We start from the raw sequence: 24,089 nt of genomic DNA, 5'->3' as shown, positions 1-24,089 counted from the left end.
GAGCTGTTACTAAAATAAAATTCGAGCTTAGTTTAAAAATCTTCATAAATCATTCTACAAAAAAACAATTGAAATATTAGAGAGGTATTCGACTAATCGACTTTACTCTTAAAAAAGACTATGTTGTCAATATTTAATACATGTGAATATATTACTGTAAATGGATTTTGTAACGCAAACAGTATTTTGTAGCCTCCCACTTGTTGAAACCTGGCCCCACTATCTATTCTACGGCGTCTTTTTCGGTAAGCTTCTCCTTTTTTTGCTGTCAGAAAGATACGCACTGGACTTATAAAGCAAACAATCTACATTTCTGCCTATCTTGGGCTTCGCTTGACAAAATCGAGTGCACCTCAAAAATACAGATACAACTGGTTCGCTACTGAAAATTGCATTAGTTTCAGTAGATTGAGCATATCAAGGCGAATATTGGGAAAAACAAACGAATAAATATATTTTTCGCCTTTTTTTTTACTTTCTATATCAAACAAAGCTGCTATGTCATCGTTCAAATATTGCGTTTTTCGAATGCGCAATTCGGAGAAGCTAGTCATCATAATATCTAAAGGAAACATTCAAAATTGCATTGTACCGCACACATCCTTAATCGATTTCCATAAAATACCTTTTTATTTTTTCGCTTCCCTTCATGCCTTTAATCCTTAGAGAGTCCCCTCCTTGTCTTTAAAAATGTATCTAATCATTTTAATTTATATTTTTAATTATGTAGATGATCTATATTTTTTTGCTTTTTTTCTTGCCGAAGGCACAGTGGAAAAATTGTAAATTTAATACGTATTAAATCATATTTAATTATGTAAAATTTCAACATACAACGGAAAATGTCGCAACAAAATCTCTTCTTCTATAAGCTAAAAATATCTCAATGATGAACAGCTTTATATACGTATTTTATGTGCTCGATAGAGACAGGCATAGAAATTACACACCTAATTAATGAGTGGGTTTTTGATCTTTTAGAGAAACAGTTCTGGAAGAATATGCACACAGCCATTTAAATATGCATGAATAGCTTAACCATCATACAATCAAAATTGTTGAAAAATTTTTTTATCTTAAAATCTTTTTACATTTTTTCACTTGAGCTGGGAAAAAGCACAGGGAGATCTGTGTTGGATTAGACACATGTCACACATGTTTTGTTTGTTTTTTGTTTTCTGTTTGTTGTGTTTTTTCGTTTTCTGGTTTTTGGACACATGTGACTGCGTGGACTCATGCGTATGCGAAATCAGATGAGGGCGTTATTTTGACAGCATATTTGTGCGCTGTGCGTGCAGTCGTAGTAAACGATAACATGACTTTTGTACATTTCTTGAGAAGTTTGTCTTCATAATTTATTTGTTTAGTGCTTGTTTGCGAGAAGGGTGGGATATTTTTACACATTTTACTCGTTCGAGTTGATCGGAGCGTAGTGGTGTTATAGTCAACTAGGTGGAACATTTCGGTTTCTTTGACGTAAAGAGGATTTTAATTAATTAATGGTAGCCTATGTGAATTTTTATTTTTTTTATTTTAATTAATAATATCCATAGATAAGCAGGGATTAATAAAGAACCATAGAAAAAAGAAAAAATGCAACAAGGGAGCACAGAAAGTTTGAGCGAAACCAAAGAGAGAGAGAGAGAGATAGAGAAAGAAAGAAAGAAAGAAAGAAAGAAATACATAGCAGCACAATAGATGGCACAAGGAATTAAAGCATAGAAATGGCTTCAGATTTAGATGAAGATAATACAGACAAACTCGTTCAGGTACTACGAAGATAAATGAATAAAAAAGGCGCACGCGTCTGATTGTAAAAAAGGAGGAAGGCGAGATAAAAAACTTGCCTAGAGAAAAGTAACTTTTAACGAGGTTTTAACCAAATTTCTAGACCATTTATCGAGGCTAAAGTTTATTTAATTTTTCTTTCATGTCGCTAAATGCGTGACCTTTAAAAAGAACTTTATATCAAATTTTTTAACTTAACTCAAGTGGGTTTTCGTTAAATTGGTAATTTCCAAGACTAACTGAAAGTTTAGTTAAGTGCGCAATATGTATGTATTATACTTAAAATATTTTTGTTTGTACACTTTTTGTGCCCACATATATGAATAATTGTTCAATTTTTAATGACTCTAAGCAACGAGAAAACGTGTGAAATTTCAATTACTTTCAAAATAAACGCAATCAGTTTCTGCTATATTATTCTGCTATGCATAATTTCAAACAATGCGATAATAACAACCACTTACTTTTCATCGTATAGTAAGACATTTTCTTTTTATGCCTATCACCGAAGTATGAGGATTATATTCATTTTGTCAGAACGTTTGCAACGCCCGCAATATATTCTCGATCAGCATCAAATTCTAAATTGAAGTAAGCATGTCCATCTGTCCGCCTGACCGTCTGCGTAATGTCTGCTGTTAACATTCACCTGGCCACAAAAATGAAGCTATCGATTTCAATTTTGGCAGAAACACTGGAACTTCTTGCACACAGATTGGTATTGAAAATGGGACAAATCGGTCAAAGGACACGCGCATAGCATCACATAAAATGAGAATACCTCCGTTTTTCAAAGAGAAGAAAAAATGTTTTTTTTTTGCTTATTCCTCATAAACTATAACAAATAAATGTACAGGAAAAAATTTTAAAAATTATAAATTTTTTCATACAATGAGGATTCGCGGTTGACCCAAAAGACGTCAGTATACCACATTTCATCAAAATACCAAAAATTTGGACTGCACCTAAACATGTGCACCTATTCGTTTGTTCATGTGTTTGTTTGCGCAACTTTATAGCAATATCTGGTAAACGTAAGTTAAATCCCATAATTCGATAGTTTCTATGGATGCGTAAGAACGCTACATTTGCTACGAAGTGAATATCGGAGATAAATGTAGAATTCTTCGGTAAGGGTTTCTTTCACAAGACTTCGGTTTCAAGTAATAACATCTGTCTCCGGCTGAACGCTTATGCCGACTTACAGAAACATTCAATTCTTTCATTTCTTATCAAAAATATACCATCAACCGATTAGTAAATTTTCTAATTCTTGTCAATGATACAACATTAATACACAATAAATTCACATCGTTATTAACGCTCGAGCGTACAAATATTAGGAAACTTAAATATAGGTTTGAATTTTTTACAAAAGAGTTTCAAACGAGAACGTAATCATTCGCGCATGTGAGGTTGCTATGACCATGCGCAGACCTTATTGAAATATACATATGTGTCCCCTCATTCAAATGTAGATGAGATCGTAAGAAGAAAAAGTAACAAGAAACTAGAACAAATGACAAGAAGTGAGGCCAAAAGCGAAATAAAAGTCGGCATGAAAAGACATCGAATTGGATAAAGGAAAAAGTTTGTGCCGCTTTTCTTAATAGATGGCTTTAAGGCGTGATGCTGTAACTTTGTTAACGCAACTGTTTTGCTCGCTTCCGCTATGGAAATTTCGACATTTAAAAGGGGCGGTGCCCAAGGGTAATAAGTTTAGAGCAACCTAACAAAATCGAGCCATTTTTGAAGAGCGTGACAGAAAGCGATTCAAAGTGGGTCATAATAATGTTTACAGGATGGGGAAAGAATTACGCACAATGAATTGATCGAACGCCATAAAACTGGGCCATTGAGCTTTAAAAAATCCATTTACAAGTGATTAACTGTGGGATGCTCTGTCTGACATTAAAAGAAGTCTATGAAAATTACTTGGGTTAGTTCGTCGATCGGAAATCTCACAAAGCTGTGCAGTAATGCCATACAAGTCATCGATCGAAATGGCATATGTAATGTTTGATGAATAACCGTCACATTTTATTAAGTGAAAATAGTTTTATTTGATTCTGAGCATTGCTCGAAGGCTTAATCTTAATCGCGTAGACGAAATCTAATATTTTTAAATTGGAGAGAAAGTAGAAAACATTGTTATTATTGGAATGGATCCGCGATAGTTGTCTTAGCTATTATTTAAGATAAAATAAGCGATCATTCTATGACGAATATGAAAATTGGCATACTATTTACAAAAGTTTTAAATTTTCATTGGCATTCATATAATTTTGATGATACCGTGCTTGAATTGATTCGCACAATGTATCTGTTTGTGACGCTGATGGAATATATGACTTTGAATAATGAGTGCTTTCAACTTTGCTTTGTACATTTCTACTTATGTTGTTATGATAAATCACCAGAGTGCTGATGACAGCTTTCTTTCATATTTGTATCTGTGTGTATACGATATCTGTTTCTATCCGCAAAGTAATGCTTATGCAATTTCTGTTCTCTGTGCAATAATATCCTGCTTTGTTCACGTTGTTACTGTTCTTGTTACTAGATTTGTCACATACTCTCATTGCATATTTCTTTGAGAGAAAGAAAAAAATCATAACAGCAACAGTATATCACGCCAGACAATTTGAAAACCATTAGCGTTTGTGGAGCATCTTTTCCATTTTCCTTCATCTGCAATAAAGATCAAATATTAGATTAAAATTACTGCAGCATATGCATCTAATTGCTCTTGTTGCTTTTGTAACTTTTGTTGCCGTTGTTGTCACAAGCAGTCAAAATATGCACAAACATAGCAGCTAATGAAAAAAATACAAGGGTAATAAAAAAAAAAAAAAATACCAGAAACTCATTCGTTCATAATTGCAAAGCATAACAACAATAACGAAGAAATCTTTGGGCAAAATGCATAATAACCTAAGTGTGTTCGTTCTTCTTTCTTTTCTGAGCGCAATTTTCATTTCTGTGGTGAATGAATATCCTAAAGAGATTGTGTATTCTTTTATTCAAGCTATAATTGTATATAAAATTTAAAATAAATTTTCTTCTATACGCATTAAGTTTACAATTTTTGGCATCTTAAAGTTTAAAATTTCACATATAGCGAGTTACACTCTTATGCTTATTGGCCAGTAAAAGTTTTTAAGAGATTATGCCTCAGAAAATTTATGGAAAGTGTTTGGCTTTTTTTTAACAACAACACTTAATTGCAAGTGATGAGAAGTGGATTTATGAGACATAAATGAAAACTATTTTCGAAAACGACCGGAAAATGTTTCAATTATCGGAATCAATGAATGTATGCAACATACAAAAAACTAGCAAGCACTAAAATTAGAAAGCAATAGAAATTTACGTTATGTAAACTCAAAAGTTTTATTCAAGCAATTTTGAAAAGATCATAATGAAAACTAATTATTATTTTCTATTATTTTCCGAGATTTTCTTATTTTAAAACTTGCCATATGCATTTCACAACGTGCGTATAAGCCGAGTCAAAGGGTCACACTTCAATTAACACTTAAGCCGTAAAAGCCTAAGGTCGTTTTTGCTCAAATATGTTCACATAATTTACATTATTATTATTATTATTATTATTATTATTATTATTATTATTAATTTCGCCACAGAAATAAATTCTAAGACTAAACTCTTAAAAGCACTAGCATCTAAGGCTATTGGCTTTTATTAAAAACTCTACCGCACTTGAGATTCGAGCCCACGACCATTGACTTGCTAGTCGAGATTCCTCCCCTTCGGCTACTCAGGCGGATCACATAATTTATAATTTATGAGGTTCGGCTTGGATTTGATGTGTTTAGTGATAGAAATGGCATATTTGTCTTTTTGAAAATTTTAGAAAATCGTCGCACATAACCATAAAATTTTAATTTTCTTACTAATATTCCATATATTGATGGACAGCCTGAAAATTTTCTTATTACATTTTTGTTATACTTTTTTATCTGATAACAATTTGGTGCTAAATTTTGACCATGAACATTTGCTAAAGGTGATAAATTATTGAATAAAATAATTTTGAATTTTCAATATTTCTCCGCGACACTTTCTGTTTTTATATTCACAAATACTTACCGGATTCTTTATAAATCCGACATTGCAAACAATAGACTGTTGACGAAAAAGATATATATTAGTAAATCGGTCAAAATTTCACGCGAACTAAAAAAGTTTATACTTTAGGCAGTCTTCATTGGACGTTTGCAACCTGATCATGTGATTGACATAAAAATATTAACATTTGTGAACTACATTGAAGAGCCTTTCATTGGGAGCGCCTCTCACGAAATTCCCTTTCCCACAATACGATTGATCCGTTGAAGTGGTTGAGATGTCTCTTTGAAATGTTCTATTTAAAACGTTTCATTGTTCCAGTTCCAGTTTACGGCGAAAATATGTCATAAACTAGCAATATTTCGTAGACATACGATACAACTAACTCATTGACACGGGAACAACTTAATGTCCTCATGCCGATACGTGTTTTTTACACGATATTTAATTCTTTGCTTAGAAATCGAAACAATGGCGACGCCATAACCTTAGTAGAAAACACTTTGAAAAAAAACCGAGATTTAAAGCAATAGAATATGTGACTGCTTGTATGTTATTAAGAATCTCTGAAGCATTGAACAATGTAATTCTTATTGATTTTTACAATAAACGACATGTGTATGTGAAACTTTACCGATAATCTTAAACTTTATATGTCCTAGCCCCGAAAAAACCCTCTAACTCCGTACGGGAAAGGACTGACTGTCTAGCTAACAAGGGAGACCGAGCGGCCTTGATAGATCCTGAATCGTTCTGTGACGTGCCAAGAAGCCACATTAATAGACTGGTATCGTAATAGGTACAGAATAATGCGGACTGAAGCTAAAAAGAAACGACCTACGTTTAGCCACCAGCTTCTACACGGGTTATAATTTCCTCAGGCAACATCTGAAAGACATGAATATGTTTGATACCGATTGATGCAGATTGTGCCAAGGAACGAGAGAAACCTCCTATCATATTCGATGTGAATGTGAGGCCATCTGCACAATCAGACATCAAGTGCTTGGCTAGCATTTTCCTACGCTGGACACGGTATGTTGCTTCCATCGAAAGAAGTCGGCGGGATTCATAAAAGTCCTAAGACTGGAGGGCTAGGGGCATGGGCGAGACCTTCAATAGATCTTCTAGATCGCGCTACATCTTGCCCACGTAATTAATAATAAATAACTCCATATGGAATTGCGGAAGATCACATCGCTTCTTAATTTACTTTAATTATGCCCTACGCCACTTGTGGTACAAGAGTATATTAAGCAAGAGGATGTGTACCATGACCACAAGAACTTGAAATCGACCCGCCTAATTTTATACCGATCGTTTCGGAAACATTTTTTGAATTGACCCAAGTTTTGTCTGTCCGTTCAGTTGTCTGTGTGTCTGTCCGCGGATTCTTCTTTTCAACTTACGGTGTCAGTTTTGAGATGGTGCTATGAAATGTGGCGCACGGACATAGTCCGGCCAGAGGGCGAACATTATCATAATTTGTCCGAATCGGATAATTTTTTCAATCACAGCCCGTGTAACTACTTGTTGCCTCTGGCTTTCCTTTCGACTTAGTGGAATGGATAAGCTCATATCTGCATAACTGTTCATTTAGGGTTTTATTTAACTTCATCACCTTGGATAAATTTGTCTGGCGTCTCTCAAGGCAGCCGCTTAGGATCCCTTTTATTTACTTTATATATTAATGGTTTCCGCTCGGCGATTAAATTTAGTCATATCTTAATGTTAATTCCTTCTCCTTGGAATCGCAATCGCATCAGCTTCAAACTGGCTTAAATAATTTGGTTAATTTAAATTTTACGAAATTTTTCGTTAAATTTTACGAAATTAAACCTAAAAAAATACAAGAAGTTTTTTTTTCTTAACAAGGAAGTCATTCATTACGGAGTATTTCATTGACTCGTACAAGTCTGAAACCCTTAATTCATTCATCAATTTAGGAGTTCTTTTCAATCAAAGATTACGTTTCAAATTACACATTGAGCTCTTTGTAAGTAAAGCTACGTCCGCGCTTTATTTTATTAAGAGATGGTTCAAAGAGCTGAGGAATCCTTATATTATAAAAAAGCTGTACATGTGCTTAGTTAGACCAATACTTGAGTATGCCTTCCTTGTGTGGTCTCCTTCCTATAGGTGTTATGTAGATGCAATTGAATCCGATCAATTTTTTGCTGCTTGCCCTTAGGAATCTGGATTGGGACAGGTTATATCTCTCTGCCTCCTAAAGAAAATAGGTTGCTTTTATTATCCTTACCGTCACTTAAGAAACGTGGACTTATTCTTGTTGTTTCCTTCTTAATTAAATTAATTAATTGTGCTATCGACTCGCCCGCGTTACTCGGGCCCCTAATCGCTTCTCTAGGCACTTTATTTTCATTAAGTTTAGTCAATGTAAACATAACTATGGGCTCGTTTATAGTTGTTTGCAGAAACCTAAGTGATATCTATCACTTAATTTCAATACCACACTCTTTAAAATCTATCAAAACAACTATGTTTAATACTCGCGATTTGCGTATGTCATATGTAAACTAACTTGCAATCTTAACATCTTGCTATGATTCGAAAATTAACTGGCGTTGTTTACTTTTATCAATTATCAAGCTTTTGCATGTTTGCAATGTTTTAGGGGTTCACTTGCAACTTGGATATATAATGGTTGTGGGTGTGCCTCTGCGCTCGTTTCGTTGCGTACGTGCTTCTTTTCTTTCCTATTTATTTATTATTAATTAATAATAATTAATGTAAGATTTACTTCTAAGAATCAATTGAATTCGAGTACATAGATACCTTACTTTGAAAAAGCGAAGCTGCGTAGGACATATAATGATTTTTCTCGCTTTAGATTCAATTTATCCATGTCAAGAAATATGGATGGATGCCTTACAGAATAAATCACACTGAGGGGAAGAAAGTGGAGTACGGTTTCGATACATATTACACATTTATTTTTGCATGGGAAAACACTTAGGTTAACTTTGGGACAAATTGGATTTTAAATTATAACCAAAAAGGCCGCCTATAACGGCCCTCAGCCCCAGCAAGAGTCTACGAAATTTGATGTTCATACTTATCAAGATATTAATCGAGTCAAGATCAGAGAGAATATAATTATATAAATATATAAATATATACTAAAAGCTGCCTGTAAAAACTGCGATATGCAAGCGAAAATAATATGGTCTCCGAAAACTCATTAATGCACATGTATGGCAAGCGTTCACATGACGGACTATTGCGTTTAATTTTTCTCGTCTTCTTTTCAGTTTATAGAAAAAAATGTCATACAATATTCACTTCATTTAAATTCCAAAAATGTTTCCATTGGCAAAGTTAAATCCCGTTAAAAAAAAGAAAAGAGAAATATAAAAACAGACGTACATATATCGACATTTTTGTAATATAAATACACTTGCGTCGACAGTTTTTAAGCCTTTTTATAATGATTTAATAATTATTTCAATACACGTTATTGGCAAAGTTTTCCAATATGTTCAACGTTTTCAATAAATTGGTCCCAGGAATACCAATGAATATTAAAACTCACAGAAGAAAGATAATGTTCGCTTTGGATGTTACTTTGAGAATACCCTTCACTCCAAAATGACTATAAGAACATCGCTCTCATTTTTAATTATGGGCGTGCCATCGAGCCATATAATTGTTATTAATGCTACTCATTTTTTTTTTTTATAAATGCAATATATTACAAAACCGATATTTGTCAGAATTTATAAATTATTGAAGCTATTGGCAAAAATAATTAAAGATTTGTTTATTTCTTAACTAAGGTTGAGGTTAGTTTCTATTTTAGTTTATTTGCGGACATGTTTCATCGAATCAAATTAAGATTATTAAGACAAATCTTGAGACGAACGAATGGATTAAATCACCTTGAGCATACTAATTCGTGTTTTCTTCTTGTCACAGCGAGAAATATGAACCGAAGACCAGGTAAAATCAATTCCTTATTAAATTATTATTGGGCGATTCTAAGTTGATTTAAATATGTTGATCAGACTGTCCATTTTCTATTGAAATTTTTACTTGACTTTTTGTGTAGGGAGTCAGCCCTATGAACAAGAACTATATATTGCCACCTTTATGGATTGTTTTTGAAAGTGAAAAGAGGTCCGATAATAACTAATATGGACAGAGGAACGAATCGGGTAATAAATGAGCAGGCAAACCGACAGATAGACACCCGCCATGATAGACATGACCACGTTGACTCAATATCTGAATGCAAATTACAACTAGCGAAGGAAAGAAAAGTACATAGTAATTGCATTATAACATTTCTTTGATCAAAAAAAAAAACAAATTATTTGTTTGAAATTTCAAAAGAATTTCATTCCGCATTGTCTTTGCTTTTGTATTTTTTTCTGTTAGGGTCAGGAAAAAACATTTATGCGTGTATCTATTTAAAGATAAAATTCTAATTTTAAATTTTTCCTGACCAGGAAAATACATTCATCACCAAAAGCTTCTGAGTGTACGTGTAAGTGTTTTTATATCGTCTCTCACGTAATATGTGTGCTACAGTCTCTGTATTCAAAAAAATTTATTTTTATCTATTTAGTGCTCAAACCAAATTTAATTTAGCAGTAAATTTTGTCTTTACTTAGACAACATTCTCACCATTTCTTTACTAATAACAAAATAAAAAAAAAAAATTAAAATTTGAAAAATATTTCATTCTGTTTAACAATAAGTTTTTTCTTCATTTTTTATTATTTGTGAGGTGACGTTGATTGAAACACTTCACTTTAATATTTATTATTATCTTCACCTTGTCTTTGATAAAAGCACACCACTTAATTATATAAATATCGTTTTCCTTCAGCAGCATTAGCAACAACCAGAACAACAACTATGTGATCATATATCGCGTTGTTGAAAAATTTCCTTGTTATGTTTTCTAGATGTCTGTTGTTCACTTTCCTAATCACTTGATACTCTGCTGGCGCCTGCATATGATATTACTTGAGTTTAAGGCAAATACTTCTTCTGCTGCTCTACATACATTTATAATTTAATAGTCGTTGTTGCGAATGGTTTTTATATTAATTAAAATAAAGCTAAATAATGCCAACAGTGTGTTCTGTTTCTTAAGTAAAATACTAATGACTGGTTTGCACAGACTCCCACAGTTAACATTTTCTTTTAGAAGTCTTTTACAATTATATCTCAATTCGGTAAGAAAGTCAATAGTATCTCCAAAAAAATAAACATCATCACGTCAAACTTGTATCCAGTTAACTTGAAAAGTATACTCATGTACGCCCAGTCGATCTGCCTGAAGAATGTGATCATCGAAAATATGCTTGCTTGAAATTGTCGCTTTTCACCCTTCGTTAAACCAAAGTCACAAAGTTAGTTAGCCAGTTCATCAGTGCAACCATAGTTTTCTTTTTTTTTTGCGTACTTTAAGAAAATGTATTATTATGCTTAATATATTGCATCTCAAATATGTTATGCTAATGCTTTATCCATCTAATACAGCTCATATTTATCTATATATGCAATTCTTAGTTTTATATACATATGTATAATATATACATACATATATATATGTGTGTTAATTTGTATATAATGTCATACTAGGTCGATATGTATGAAGGCGAAATTTTTTTATAAAGAAACTAACAAAAAATATTTGTTTCGAAGCATTGCCCATCAAAACCTATACATTCCTTTCGCTTATCTGACAACTTATAAAAAATGTTTGCTCTTTTGAGGCAAACCAGGAGCTGAGCCGTTTCCGTACACTTTTGTAAAATATGAAGCGCTACTCAGCAAGTTCGTGGTAAAATGATACCAACAAGTAGTGCCTACCGATCGATCAGTTCCAACGTTCATATCGTGAACCGATTTTGCTCTATCAATGGATGAAGGTTGACCCATGCAGTAATGACGTTATGTTGCTGTTTTAGATATTTCATTCATTTCCTAAACAGTGAAAGGTTCAAATTGACGAATTCTTGTTTACAGGCCTTAGTACTAACGGTTTCGGTAATGGCTATAACAGCTAATAAGAGACTACACTTTTCCGGTTCCATCAAGCCCAAAACATTGTCTTCCTGCCCAAGCGGCTTAGTCTCGTAGTTGGTGTAAATACTACGTTTGGATCTACCGACGAATTTTCACACCTGGTATTCTCAAAACAGATCGATCATCTTCTCCTCTTTAGTTGCAATGCAAATGTTACTACGCATAAGATGATATGTATCATTCGAATAAAGAAAAAACAATGTCGGCGAATACGCTTTATTTGATCCAAATTTCGGTGTTAGAAAATGTATTTTTGCGTTAAGATATACGCTAATATTACGACTTCTTTTCGTTGCAAGATGTCTATGCTATAAAAAGAAACAAAACTTTAGACATGTGTGTCTTTTATACGTAGTGTTATAGCCATCAATGGACAATTTCGGTTTGAGTTTCATATTCATGCACGTAATAGACATGTGCGCATCTGTTTGCGTGACGCCATCTAATAAATACTTCCAATATTTGCAGTGCAAACAGAAGGCAGAGAAAAAATACTTGAGTATCGAAGGACATCTACATGACCCTGGAATGAAAGAGTAACGGTGCAAATATACGCCAATCACACCGAAATTAATATTTTCGAAATACTCTACCACCAGTTATACTATGTCTCGCAGGGTTTCTTAAATTAATAAATCTCGCATTTTTTTTTTTATTTTGCCTAATTATAAATGAAATTCAAGTAAAGAAAATTACAGTCGAATTCAGTGCATCTTAAGAGAAAATTTTATACTAATTGCTTTAAAACTAGTAAACAATAAAAAGAAAGAAAAAAAGAAGAATAATAATAACAAAGTAAGTTTAAAAATAAATTAAAAAGTTAAAAATATAAATTCATGTATAATAAAAAGAGAGAAAAAAAAAGGAGAAAGAAAAGCATGTACACACTAAGCACAGAATCACACCCGCAACAAAAACAGATCCAGGCAGCAAGTGAACTCCTAAACCATTGCAAACATGCACAAGCTTGGCAACCGACACGTTAACACAATATTATTTTAAATAAAAAATAAGATATTAAGAATGAAATGGTAGTTTAAGTACGACATAGCTAAATGGCGTATATTAAGCAAAGTCGCTTAAATAGACTTTAAAGAGTCTGATAATGAGAATAAGTGACAGACATCATTTAGGTTTCTGCAAACAACTCTGAGCGGGTTAAACAGCTCATAATTATATTTACATTGACTAAGCTTAATCAAAATAAAGTGCCTAGAGGAGCGATTAGGGATATTAAAGCTTACCTCGCCAAGTAATGCAGGCGAGTTAATAGTACCATTTATTACTTTGATTAAGAAGGAAAGCACAAGAACACATTTCTCAACTGACGGTAAGGATAATAGAATCAACCTATTTCCATTGGGTGGAAGAGAGACAATCGGGTCCCAACCCAAATTACTAAGGGCAAACAACAAGAACTGCTTTTGAATAGATTCAATTAAATCTACATAGCACCTATATGAACTAGACCACATAACAGAGGCATAGTCGAGTATAGGTCGAACCAAACACATTTACAACCTTTTCGTAATATAAGGATCATCAAGCTCTTTGGACCACCTCTTTATAAAACCAAGCGCGGACCTAGCTTTGCTTAACGAGACCTCAATATGCAAGTTAAAACGTAACCTATGGTCAAATAGAACGCCTAAATCTGCGAACGAATCGACGAATCTTGTGCGAATCAATGAAATACTAAGTAATGGATTATTTTCTTCTTGAGAAAGAAATCATTCTACATTTATTTAGATTCAGTTTCAGAGGATTTAACAAACACCACGCAGCCAAATTATTCAAGTCAACTTGAAGCTAATGTAATTGCGATTCTACAGAAAAAGAAGAACACTTTCACATTATCAGCATACATTAAGATCTCGTTAGGTGTAATCACCGAGGGCAAATCATTAATGTATCAATTAAATAAAATGTGTCCTAAGTGGCTGACTTAAGATACGCCGGACGTCACGGGGAATTCATCCGAAATAATGAAGTTAAACAAAACCCTGAATGATCTATTGTGCAGATAAGAGCCTCACCATTTCAATAAATAGAAAGGGAAGCCAGAGGCTTGGAGTGTAAAGATGAGTAGTTTATGGTTAACCAAACCAAACGCTTTGTTAAAATCAATGTATATGATATCAGTGGGAAAAGAAAACTAGTAAAAGCCTTGAAAACATGAGAAGTAAACTCTAACAGATTGGTGACCGTAGATCTTCCTTTTTGAAAGCCATATTGGAGAGGAGAAATATATGATTTGATGGCAAGGGTTCATGCTAAGTCCCAATTCGCTCGAACAGTTTAGGGAAGACACTCAACTTGGCAATATCTCTGTAGTTCTCTGCAAATTGTCTACTTCCACTTTTGCGAATAGGAATAAAGAAACAAGTCTTCCAACACAAAGATAAAGCACCTAAATTCAAGGATTTGTTAAAAATCTTTGAGATAACACCACATAGCTCCCCAGTACAAGATATAAGTACACATGATGGAATTCCGTCAGGTCCAGGCGCACAATTATAGTTTAGAGAGCTCAATCCTTTAAAAACGTTATTTTCAGATATGACAAAATTAGAAATTGAAACCAAATTAGTAATCGGAAATGGATAGTTCGCTGATAAATCGAAATTAGCAGTCAGTTTCAATATCAATCGAGCACTCAGAGCCATTGAAAGAATCATGTGAGGGATTTATGGAGATTTTCCTTTGGTAATTAACGAACTTAAAAAAGTATTTAGGATTAGCAAACAGAGAGGATTTAACAATCTACAGGTATCTGCAATAATATTGATGGTTGAGAGAATTAAATCTATGCCTTGCCACTGAGTAAGCCTAATAGTTGAAAGAAAAATAACTTTACGAAAATGTTTTGAAAAGCTTGTTTTTCCTATTCTTGTAATATTTAGTTGTCTTATTAAACCAAAGGGGCACCTGCTTCGAGAACAGTACTGCTTGCTCGGAACGGCTGCAGAAATAGCTTGATATATAAGTGTTTATCAGGAAATTTCTCTTGAATGGCGATAAATTCAACGTCCGGAGCATTGGGACATTCAATGTAGATCAAGCTTTAACCAAGTTTCAGTGAAGGCCAAAAAGGAAAACTCCGTGCTCACTGAATTTAGCAAAGTAGAACGAATTTTTAAATTTGGGCCCCTAACATTTTGATAAATGAGAGATAATGAGCCTGAAGAAATATTTAGTTTTTTGAAGGGGACAGGAGTGCATTAGTATTACGAGGTCGATCACGAGAGATAAATTCCTTAATTAAGAATCCATCGGCTACAATGGTTTATTTAACAGCCTATCCATGTTTTCAGTCGGAACTAGAATTTTAAAAGACGAAATTGCTCTAGGTTGAGAAGGCGTCAATTTGAAAATGCTAACACGCTTTAAATTGACAGATAGGATTCTCGCCGCTAGATAACTTTCTATGTTATCCACAGATGTATTAGGTGCCAGTCTTGACAAAAATATTGCCTTTCTGGGAGGAATTGCCTTCAAACAAATGTCATCTGTACTAGGAGTAGCAGGGTTCGCGGATGGGGAGTTTTGAGTTGGGGAGAATATGGAAGGGGTAACCACACTCGCGCGAGCAGCTTGTGCGACGTGCCGAGTTTGGGCACGGTAGAAGAGGAGAAGATACCCTTTAAACTTCAGCATAATTCAAACCAGAAGGACTTCCCAGCTCATTTGTAACTGTTTTGTTACCGACCGACTCAACAATAGCAGAAACGCTAACGTTTGTTGTATACTTTGAGGAATCGCTAACTTGCACCAACGAATCGGACTTAGCAGAACTAAGAGGTAACGAACCACACGCTACGCTACGAGTTACACATTCGCTAGGTGGGGAAGAATATGAGTGCGCAATATAACGACACTCATCAAGCCTAGTCTTAATGACTTCAAATTCTTCCCAGATTTTTGCTGAAGTTTGAGAAACAATTTCTGGTGTCGGTGAAGAGTTTGTAGAAATCTACATACCTCTTTCTACAGTCAGGACATGACCACCGTAAGCCTTTTGAGGAGTCAAGGATTCCGTCAGCAGCACAGCCGATAATACCAGCACACTTTGCATGGCAAAAACGATCACACAGCTAACATGGGATAAATCGTTCAGATTCAAAACCTGTTTTTGCACGACATGGTGTAAATGAACAATCCATGCCCAGTTAAAACAACAAAAGGAGCTTATGAAGAAAAAAAAAGAAAAAAAACTAAAAGATTCCACGGCACAAACTTTCAGCAAATTAAAGAAAACTTCTCACTTTCGTTCCCGTTGTAAATATAGAGCGAAAGCAAAAGAAACTGTAAACAAAGATTAACAGAAAAAATAAGAGACTTTTACCAAGAGCTCTAATTGTTGATTGCACAAAACCAAAATGAATTTTTATAATTTAGACACGAATAAAGCCAAAAAGCTAAGAAATACACTAAGAAATTGAAATATTTTTTGCACAGAATTAAAATGCGACCACAAGACGCATGCAGAGTTGCCAAACTTGATTAATATTCGTGGCTCCATTGTAGCCATTGCTGATATTTTTCAAATATTCGAATTTTTTTTCTCATATTTAAACATATATTTCTTCACTTCAAAAAAATTAAAATTGTCAAAAAGATGGTTTATGCAGTGGCTTCCTACCTTAAGATCACAATGCAAGCATATCGACGTTTGCCCGGAATGAACAAAAGTTTGCAAATAATAAGTTTATCCCTTCGAATTTTTTTCATAAAATAACCTTTGCATAATATTCGCTCTTAATCTGTATTACATTAAATGGTATTCCATATGATATATGTGTTCGCTCGCCATGTTTTACGTATGTGTAACATTACCGTGAATACGTCAGAAGGAATTTTGAAGAAGTGAAATATTCTTTGAAAAAATTTTCATCCCCAGAATATTCTATCATCTGGTCAGCGATGAGTTCTGATATCAATCAAATCCAAATTTTAAACAAATTGAAACATCGTTTAGGCTGTAATGATCGGGCTTTATAGATACTTTCAGTTCTAAATGTAATCTGTATTCGTTGCTAATAAGTTCATATAACCAAAATATTAATTAAATAACTAATATCTTGTGTATTTTAAAAATTTTTTCAAAATTTTCTATGTGCGAAACCCGCAAGACAGCACATGTTTACGTGAATTATAAAGTGCTTTTTCTTATTGAATAAATTAATTACATTAAATACATAAATAAATAAATTGCAAATGTATTACTACTGAACAGGTAGTAAGCTGCACTTGAATACATCGTCAGTAAATTGATATAGAAATTTATACTCGATGACTCCATTCTTCAATCTCTCGCACTATTTTTTTTCTGTTCTCTCTCTTTGTTTCTAACATTATCTGCTTTGATGATGCATAATGAATTACATATGTATGTATGCATGCATATGGTATATAAAATGGACAGCAGAGCCCGTTAATTCTGGTAAAAGAAAGTCATATATACCGCGATCATCAACTGAATCGAAATTTACCGCATAATACATCATTTGTAAGCTTATAAAAATAAGAGGAAAAAATGCTAACTGCTAACCCCTTCGAACAAGTCAATGAAGCTTTGCCTCACTGCCCTTTTCCACATTTAAAATGTTATAAACGTGTGTATAGTAGCGCAATAAAAAAAAAAAAACAAGCAATGTCTCACTATCAAGAGAGGCGAGTGCCTTGTTCAAATTTACATACCACATGTACATGCATTTGTGTACTAATGTATGTGTAAAGGCATTTGTTTAGCTGCTCTTGATAACTTGTGACACTTGTAACGCATAAAGTAAAACAATATTTGCATGAATTCCAATCTATACACAAAAAAAAAAAAACTTAAAGACAAACAGAACACACTCAGCGAGCAACCGACTGAGCAGAATTAAGGAGGAGCTTTAAAATGCATTAATAAATAACAGCATAAACGGTACCACAGACATATTAATCATATAATGAACATGAATATATATATATGCATTTAAAGCATAGATATATTTATGCAATATGTAGTCAACAGATTGTAGTGAACAGTAAAACAGTAAAAGCCTGCATAGACATATGTGCGCGACAAGAGAGCTTGTAGTAGGCTTGTAGTGAAATGAAGATCATTGCCCGTTATAACGAGAGGAAAAATTTAATCATATATTATACATATCAAAATACACATACGGTCACACATGCATGTATCATATACGTACAATAATTGGTAATTGTATCATATCGCCACAGCGGGGGTATTCAGATTTGTTTTTATCACTTGCACTTTAAAAACTGTAACAGAGATGTTGCTTATGACGAGTTACACATGCTTCTTATTATTGTATTCTAATATTTCTTAATAAGCTGTTGACAGTTAACAACCGAAACATTTTTTTTTGTTTTTTTTTTTTTTTATAAATGCCGGTTTTTTTTAATACATTTTTTTCCCCCATTTGTTATAGATTTCTATGCTTGTTGCAATGAAGTGTTTGGCTCATGTAGAACGTCTTGTGAAAATGTAAGTATTGACATATATTATATATCTAACTTATTTCTATGAGATTCGAATTAAACAAGTATAATATTTGCAAATGGAATCAAGCTTTGAGACAAACTCATACAATAGTCCAAACGATATGATGTATTAATCTATTTTAAACCGCTTCTAAAGTTTTATCCAGCCCTCAGAAAAAAAATGAAATCATTTTGTTTGTATGTGGAAAAATAAATCCTCAAAAAGTGTTAAATCCTTTTCTGCATAAGATTTGAAACCTAATCGCTGTAATCGAAAATTTGGAGATTTGTAAAATTTTGCTTAAAACATGTACTTTTAATTTCGACCTACAAATAAAGCCTGAAAGCAAGTAAAGTTAGCGACAATCTCAAAATCTTGCTACAAATAAATTGCGAGCTACAGCAAGTGGTAATCTAAAATTTTTCATAGATTTCTATAATTTCGTTATTGAGATTTCGCGTCTATTCGATGTAATCAACTTGGATGTGGATTAAAAGTAAAAAAAAGACGCCGATCGACTTCAAAAGTCACTTGGCGTTTACAAACTAAATACGCCCGTATGTGCATTAAGGAGCCATTGAAAATTTCGATACAAAATTGTGCTCCAATGGCGCACTAACGTGCCTTTTTGTAAATATTTTCTCAAGCTGCTAGATGCTCATGATTCACTTTATGTTTGTTATCTATCATCACAGCGGACGAACAGACATTGCAGCCAATGGATCGAATGCTTTAACAATAAAATTAATGATTAGGGTTGAACATGTGTTACAGCTATGCATTTACTATCATTTTTATTTGATCATTTCACGAAGTTGTTCCCGCGGTTATAACTTACTTATTCCTGTACTTTTTGGCTTATGCTCCTAAATCAAAAAACAAGAAGGAAAGTAAAAAAAATAAAAAAAAAACGCAGAAAAATAACTGCAATAAATCACTCACCACTGACAAATACCCGAAAAGAAAAATAAACTGATTAACGATGGTGAAACTACTTAAGAAATTAAACTTTAATACTGACAGCTATTGCGGCAAACCGCACACACGCACACGCAAAAATTGACAAGATATACACAAATCATGTCTTTTAAGAGCGACTAGTTTTCCACCAAACACTGTGATGATGAATATTTTTTCTTTTTTTTTTTTTTTCTCTTACAAACTAGTTTGCAAAGTGACAAATAGCAATCATGCATATTCTCTCAAGGATTATCGCCGAGGAAGGCAAACCTGGAGTTATTATTTAAATATTTAGAAAAAATGAAAAACAAGTTTCTATTATTATTAACATAATTTAATTGAATTTTTACATTTTATCCTCTTTCTCATTTTTGTTTGTATAAGAAACATTTTACATCGAATAATTATGCGTTTTGAAGTTAAAATGAGTTGGACTTTCGGTAACGGTTCTGCATCGCTTTGCGGTCAATTAAAGTTGAATTAAAGAAAACCGAAGGTTATTATAAAATTTTTCGTACATGCGTACGAAAATTAATTTTGAAATTAACAAAAACATAATAATTAAAAAATACAACAATGATGGTTTCCTTAAGACGCGAAAACTAATTGGAGTTCAAGCTTCTGCGGCAATTCGCACTCAATACATAATATCTCAGAAATTGATGATGACCACATTCAGAGGCTGATTTGCTAAGTTTGCACTTTCCAAAGAAAGTTAGATGACCCAGGCCAGGGTTTTTAATAATCTATGAGGAGGTGACCGCTTTATAAAAGTTCAAGTACTACTCGCGTTATAGCAAACAGCCCGTTGTCAATTTTACATCTTTTTAAATAATTAGTATCCGTATGCTTCCGCTTATATGCTTATGTTAAGATGATCGTGACTTCTCAATAATAATAGGTGCTTGCATGCATTTTGATCAGCAAGATTTATTGCTGAAAATTATGAAATAATGTGAAGTATCAATGTACACAACGGTTAAATTCGGTGATTTCGACCTTTCTCTACATAAAATAACAATTAGCCGTTTAGTAATATCGAGGTGTATTCAAGGTGTCCAGACGCCAGTCGTGGAACAATGAAAATTGCATTTTTGCTCCCGAAGCCCAACAAATACTTTTAGAAGCTTATGACGATGCTGCTCCATCCTACCTCAACTTTCAACGGTTTAAAAGTGGTAATATTGATATCAGTAGCAAAGAAAGGCCCAGGAGACCAAAAAAGTTGGATAAAAATGAATTCCAAGACTTATTGGACGAAACCCAACTCAAACTCTCAAAGAATTTTCAAACAGCTTAGGAATTGACTAAACAACTGTTTCTAAACGTTTACATGCGATGGATCGGATCTAAGAGAAAGAAAAATAGCTACCATACAACATCTCAGCTTCATTGCTTCTTAGGTAAAAAAAATAAGTGTTTACTGTGGCGTATTATGACCGAGGATGAAAAGTGGATTTACTACGATAATCCCAAACGCCAAAAGTCATTGGTTAGTCCGGGGGAAGCCATCCACATCGCCACCGAAACAGAATATTTATATCCGTAAAGTTTTTCTGTGCATATGGTGGGATCAACAATATTAAGAACTGCTAAAACCGAATGAAACTGTTACTGCAGATGTCTGCCGAGATCATTTGATTACATAGAACGATATATTGTTGCAAAAAACACCCAGCAATAGCTGGCACGTGGCATTCAAAATGCTAAAGAAGGTGCGAAAATGGGTCGATGATTGGATCGCTGCCAAATCAATATTGTTCTTTTGGCGCCGCTATTGCCATGTTGCCCGAAAGATGGCAAGAGCTTTAGAAAATGATGGAAAATATTTTGATTAATGGGGATTGTGCCAATTTTTCTCAATAAATGCTTTTTTCAAGCGAACAAATGATTAAAATACATGCAAGCACTTTATAAAATCAAAAAAGAAAATAAACGGCACCGGTCGATTTTTTAATCAAGTCAGTAATTCTCTCCGAATATTCAATTCAGAGTAATCAACGCAGATGTTACATACGCCAAAAGCGAATTTAATTTCATTTCCGGTATAAAATCCTTCTTCTTGCTTCATTCTTCAATGCCAACAGAGCCAACTAAGACAACACATTCTTCATGGACTACGGACTTACGTTAATAAAGATTTCAGATTAAACAGAAAACACAAAATCTTGTATAAAGTGACGCGATTTCTCATAAGTCATAAAATACCCTCCCTTATAAAATTTGACGTCATGTCCAATTTGAAATCATTACACTTGCCCGTTATTTTCTAAAAATCGAAATGTTTTTAGACGTCTCTTTTTTATTCTTCTTGTGAATCGCGAATTTTCAACTTATTTACTTGCATTAAATGTTGTCTGTGTCGTGTGTGTGTGCTATGTCTGAAAAAACACTAAAAACGTGACGCTACATTAAGTGTAAACTCTCACAATAAAATACAACATAAACACAAACACATGTTTCATTTACATACAAGAAATGCGCATATGGGGCATTCCATAATATGTTACTAAATTTATATAAATTAATAATTAAAAACGTTTCGCAAAAGAGCCAAAAGAAAGCGAAAAGAAATAAAAAAGAAAAAAATATTCCTCTTCAGATGTCATTAACTTGACTTCAGATTTATTGTTTTATTGTTAAGCACATGCAGAAATTGATATCAAAAGCAAGTTGTGTGCGGTGTCTTGGAGTTTAACTCCACCTCGAAACTCTCAATTACGAACATGTTTCCTTTAACCCAAAGTTGTATTAATTTTTTTCCAATCACTTGCCGTTTCACTGAATTGAAGCTGATTGGATTTTTTTCATATTTATTTTTTAAATTCATTCATTTTTTTTTTTTTTTTTTTTTTTTTTTTTTGCTTAAACGCAGTTCATATTAAGCTTTACTGACATTGACAATAATATATGCGTATGTAGATGTTTGTTTATCTGTGCGTATTGCTGGTATAAATATGAGAAACATAAGACGATCTCTAGGCGCACATGCTCTGCAGGCATACTTTTACCTTAACAGACCATAAATCTACATACAACGTGACGTTACGCTTAAAAAAACTATAGCATAAAGCTTAAAGTGCATACAAGTTGGACAAACTTTTTAATGTTTTTAAGCATATATATACAGGATTTTATACATATATATACAAGTTGCTTTTAAATATATATGTACACGTATATATGCATAATGAGGAGATTTAAAGCAGGGTTTCCGAATTATAAGCACAACTATCAGAGAGTAAGCTAGGTTTATCTTTTTTTTTTTTTTTTATATAACAATCGGCGATTGTCCCCTGTACGTGTAGGTGTAACGCGGTGACGGTCAAAAAGAAGTGAGAAGACAAAAAAAGAGATAAGGAGGTGATGGGCACTGCACCGCAATCGATAAGTGTTATGCCTTTACCGACTAAGCACTCACTATAGCGACGACCAAAGTAAAGTAAAGTCTACCGCTCTTAAAATGGCGTTAGAATCGCGTAACTTTGCCAATTCACATAAATAAATTTAAAAAAAAAAAAGGAAGAGCAATATGAGCAACGGGAATTGCATTTCAAAAGTAATGAATGATGAACAATTATTAGTTCGCAAGCCATTGGAAACTACGAGGCGCTTATGTTGAAGATGCTTCATCAAAGTCAATAGCATGCAAATGGTTCGGTAATTGTCACTCAAAAAATTTTAATTATAAAAACCGCCGCTCGTCGCCTAAACGTTAACGAAGTCCAATCCAACAAATTGAGCAAGAACAATTCATCTTATTTAACCAGATGCTTGCAGTCTTAAATGTTCACTAAAAGAGAGTTTTAGATCATTTCTACAAGGGTGAATATAGGAACGAGACTCAATATTTAGCAATGTTTATTACGAAGTAACTATGAAAGATTTAATGGACCAAAAGTCCATCTGCAAATCCCTGTCAGAATGAAACGGAATCGAGCCGTTCTTCCTGAAAGCGATAACAGATGATGAACATTGACGGCGGGAAGACAATAATCTGCGAAAAGTATTATAGTCAGAGATGAATGAAACTGTACAAATGATAGAGAAGCTCAATTTCGCGGTATATAAGGTAATGCTTTGTGATTGATGGGCTATAAAAATGAATCGTCCATGTTGACCTGCTTCAACCTGGCCGAACGATTAATTGCGCTTTCTGCTGTCCAAAATACATGCAATTAAAGCTCGCAACAAAGTTAAAACATCCAGAATTAAATAATAAGAAAGGCCTCTTTTCCACATATGGCAACGCTAGACCACCTTTATATAATATATACATTATATAATATGATATAGAGAATTTGGCTGAAAAGTTCTGGTTCTGAGCACCGTGTAGGGCGTATATTGCCATGTCCGAGTGCTACTTGTGTGTTTTGCTCTCCTAAGAATTCACTTAATGATTCAAAGTCGGCCCATGGAATTCATTTGGTTTAGCTTTTCCCACACAAATGCCAATAATGACAATTTAGAATCTAAAAAAGCTTTTTGAGTTTCTATGAAAAACGCTGGAAACTTGTCCTTTGATCTCTTCATTTGAAATTCTAAATATATCCCCGGTTCGGTTATTGAGCACAACTCAAACTTCACTATCTTCACTTTATATGAATACTTTATATGAATTATGTGCTTTACTTGATTTTATTATATATTTAAAAATTTCAATCAAATCAAATAAATTTTATTTTCGATTTTT

At 33.5% G+C, this 24,089-nt stretch overlaps 1 protein-coding gene across 1 annotated transcript in view; it reads left to right on the top strand.

Annotated features, from left to right (window-relative positions):
- The window catches only part of LOC119637751 (reversion-inducing cysteine-rich protein with Kazal motifs), a 54,635-nt gene that overhangs the window by 2,683 nt on the left and 27,863 nt on the right, over positions 1-24,089 (top strand). Inside the window, exon 2 of the mRNA XM_038033987.1 lies at positions 18,384-18,439. Within this exon, the coding sequence (XP_037889915.1) occupies positions 18,384-18,439 (56 nt within the window). The remainder of the gene's footprint in view (positions 1-18,383; positions 18,440-24,089) is intronic.

This window comes from Glossina fuscipes, unplaced genomic scaffold, assembly GCF_014805625.2.
Source record: "Glossina fuscipes isolate IAEA_lab_2018 unplaced genomic scaffold, Yale_Gfus_2 61, whole genome shotgun sequence".
NCBI classification, from domain to species: Eukaryota; Metazoa; Arthropoda; class Insecta; order Diptera; family Glossinidae; genus Glossina; species Glossina fuscipes.
Note: the sequence above shows the minus strand (reverse complement) of the source record. Positions and strands in the feature narration are given on the sequence as shown.